The sequence below is a fragment of the Apis dorsata genome, unplaced genomic scaffold (genome assembly GCF_000469605.1).
Source record: "Apis dorsata unplaced genomic scaffold, Apis dorsata 1.3 scaffold_137, whole genome shotgun sequence".
In the NCBI taxonomy this organism is placed as follows: Eukaryota; Metazoa; Arthropoda; class Insecta; order Hymenoptera; family Apidae; genus Apis; species Apis dorsata.
The window spans coordinates 688,345-692,100 of NW_006263429.1; the positions used below are offsets into that span (position 1 = coordinate 688,345).

Below are 3,756 nucleotides of genomic sequence, written 5' to 3' on the forward strand. Positions count from 1 at the left end.
AAAATATATTTAATTAATGAAATTAATATTATATTTTCTCAAATAAATAATTAACACTATGTATATATTTAAACGTTTAATATATATTCATTTTAATATGATATAATTAAATTACAATAGTTTATAAAAATTATTATAATTACATGTTCTCATAACAATAACAATTGCATAATAATATAGGCTCATTTGAGCTTCCATATGATTTCTATATGGAAATTTGAATTGTTCTTAAAACAACTTTTATGAAAAATATATATATGTTTATATAAGTAAAATATTAAGAATATAAATTTTTATAATATGGGAGTTATATAATTTCAATAAATAAAAAGAGAATTATAATTATTTCTCATAACATATAAAAAATTTTAATATTTATATTTCAATTATTTATAATTAATATAAATAAAGAACATGATGCAATCAGAATATATAATCAAAATTAGTAGTTAAATAAATATTATAATATTGATTTTAGATGCTAATTATTTTAATATTTGTTTAAAAGAAAGTATTTTTTAATTTATTAATATATATATAATTATTATAATTATTATAATAAAAAGTTTCAATTATGAGTTTTATATATCACATGTCATGTATCATCACATTTAATAATAATATTAAAAATAACAAAAAATAACAACCTGATATTAATATTATTTTAATATTTTTAATATTTTTTGTTCAATATGTTTTTCTTATAATTTTGGAAAAGTCTGAATGTTCTGCATGAAAATGTGAATGTCGATTCTAATACATATATATATATTATATGTATATATTATGTAATATATTATTATGGATTTAGTATACAATAAGCAATCAAATAAATTTTTGTTTTCTTAAAATGTAAAATTTTCCTTATATATTTGAATATATATAATTTATAAACATTTTAATAATTAAGTAATTTTTGAACATTTTTTTAGTACCTTTTTTCGCACATTTAATACAATATAAATTTTATTTTATATAACTTTTTAAGCATATTAATAGTAATAAATAAAGTTTTAAATCTATTTGGAAGAGGCCTGAGAAAAAGAGAGTATTAGAATAAAATACTATTTTTGCATATAAATTATTATTTTAAAAATTTTTTCATTTGTTTTGTTTGAAATTGCATACTATATTGTGCATTTTCTGCTTTAGTAATAAGAGAATCTAACTTATTCAAATGAGATCCCATCTTTTTATTGATATCAATTGCTTTTGATGTTGCCGGAATAGTTTCTATATTCTCTATGTATTTTTTATCATCAGATAATTCTACTATCAAGTTTTCTTCATTTATAGATGTTTCATCTATTTTGTTCTTTATCTCATTATGATTTTGTTCAGTTAGTTTATGAACTGGTGTATTATTTTTAGATCCTACTTTTACTTTAAGTAAACTACCCAAACTGCCACAAATATTCTGTAAAATATCTTTATTTTACAAAGTCATCCAAAACATAACTATTATAACTAGCAAATATTTATTGTATTTAATAATAATTATTTAAATATAATTCTTATTACTATTTTTATTAAAAAAATATATTTAATTATTTAACCTTAAATCTGTTAATTTTTTTTTGAGTAACATTGAGTATACTGTTTAATTCATCTAGTCCACCACTGATTCGTTGTGTAGTTTCACTAGAAGAATCCAAGTTCTATAAATTATATGAAACTTTGAAAATATTTGACAATACTATGAAATTATTAATCTTTCATTTATGAAAAAATAATTTTGTCTCATTAATTATTATTATTTTCGTATAATAATAAAAATAAAAAAATTACAAAAATTAAAATTTTTAAGAAAATTAATATTGCATTTATAAATAAAAAAAAATAAAATTCTAATTAAAATTTTATTCAATAATAAAAAGGAATAATTACTTGAATCATTGCATCATCGTCATTATTAACATTTTCTTCAAACTTTTGTGTTTCTTTCCATTCTTCTTCACTTGGTATTGGCAATCCTAATAATTCCGCCCTTTCGCATGCATAAATATAGGCTTGAGACATTGTATCGATTGTATGATATTATTAAATAATATTTGATAATATTTAGGAATAAAAATAGATTTATTTTATCTTAGATATTCTATGAATGTTACAATTGACAGAATATTAGAAAGGAATGAGAACGTACACTATTTAAGGGATCTTAAGATCTATATATTTTGAGAGAAATCGTGCGCATACTCCATTAAAAAATAAAGTTTTTATTCAAAATATCGAATATTATAGCATAATAATAATAAGAATAACAATTTAAGTTATAAAATAGATTACAAAAATATATATAGAACTTTTTAATTTGACAAAATTATGCGATTTTGCAAATATCTAAAATTTTATTTTAGCATTTTAATAAATATATAAATGATTAATTAATATTTTTCTATAAAGATTGATCTAAATAATTTTCTAATGAATTAAATTAAAAATAATAATAAATAAATTAAATTATTTCAAATAATAAAAAAAGTATCAATCAACAACAAATCAACTATGCATACATTTAAGGTTATAATATTTGTATTTAAATTATTTATATCGATTTAAAATTTAAATATTAGTAACGAAAAAAATAAATTTAAAATATTTTTAAATAAAATTCAGTTGAAAAATGGATAAAAACAAATTAATACAAACGAAAAAAAAATAAAATTTAAATTTCAAAATATTTTTATCATTTATCTTTAAATAAAAATAATATATTTTTTATATATGTATATATAAATATAAATTATAATTATTTTATGTATACTATTGTATATTATATTTCTTAAATAAATAAATAAATCAGAATACTAAAATAAATGATTTCAATAAAATATTAAACATCATTTAATAATTATAAAATACATAGAAGATTTATTTCTTTGGGAAGAATACTTAATACTTGAATATTAAACAATATTAATATTATAATTACAACAAATTATAATGTTAAGTATAATAATGTTTATTTTTACATAAATATAAAAATCTAAATTTAATAATATTTAATTTATCTTTGTGCAAAATAATAAATTTAATATCACAAGAAAAAATTTTATTTAAAATGAAATATTTTAATACTTACCAACTGAATAAAAAGAATACAATATATTTTCATTAAATATATAATTTAATATTTATAATAAACATATAATTTATAACTATCAATAACTATTGTTATAAATATTTTTAATAAATATTTTATTAAAAGAATAACTCCTTAGATAGATAGAAATAAATAGATAGAAGACGGGAGGGGCAAAGAATGCAATTGTAATTAAAATATGAAAAATCTAAAATATATTAAAAGTTATTTAAGTTGTTTACAATTTATAATTAAAATATAATATATAAAATATGTTTTATATGGAATATTTTTATCATTCATTTTAATTAATTTTTACATATGAATGTGAATACAATATATCTTATCATACAGAATGCTCCAAAAATATGGAAATAAAAGTTAATTAAAGATTTTTGAAGTAATTTCAAACAATATTTTGCAAAAACTTTTGTTACGACTTTATTAACGAGTTATTAATAAAAAAAATACTGACCAATCACAAAACGCAGTCTAATCGAGCTACGACGATAGCGTTGGTTATGTCTCCAATCAAGCATGAACAACAAAATCCATATAATATATATCAAATATATATAATATATAATATATATAATATAATATAAATAAATATATAATATAATATATATAATATAATATAAATAAATATATAATATAATATATATAATATA

General features: G+C 16.5%; 1 protein-coding gene across 1 annotated transcript; it reads right to left on the reverse strand.

Annotated features, from left to right (window-relative positions):
- Nucleotides 1–969: 969 nt before the first annotated feature.
- LOC102673415 lies at nt 970–2,214 on the reverse strand. Its single transcript, XM_006613240.2, has 3 exons — nt 1,888–2,214; nt 1,557–1,658; nt 970–1,417 (listed from the first exon to the last, which is right to left on the reverse strand). Exons 1-3 carry the CDS (start codon nt 2,017–2,019, stop codon nt 1,085–1,087), a joined length of 567 nt encoding a protein of 188 aa, XP_006613303.1. The 5' UTR covers nt 2,020–2,214; the 3' UTR covers nt 970–1,084.
- Nucleotides 2,215–3,756: the final 1,542 nt, after the last annotated feature.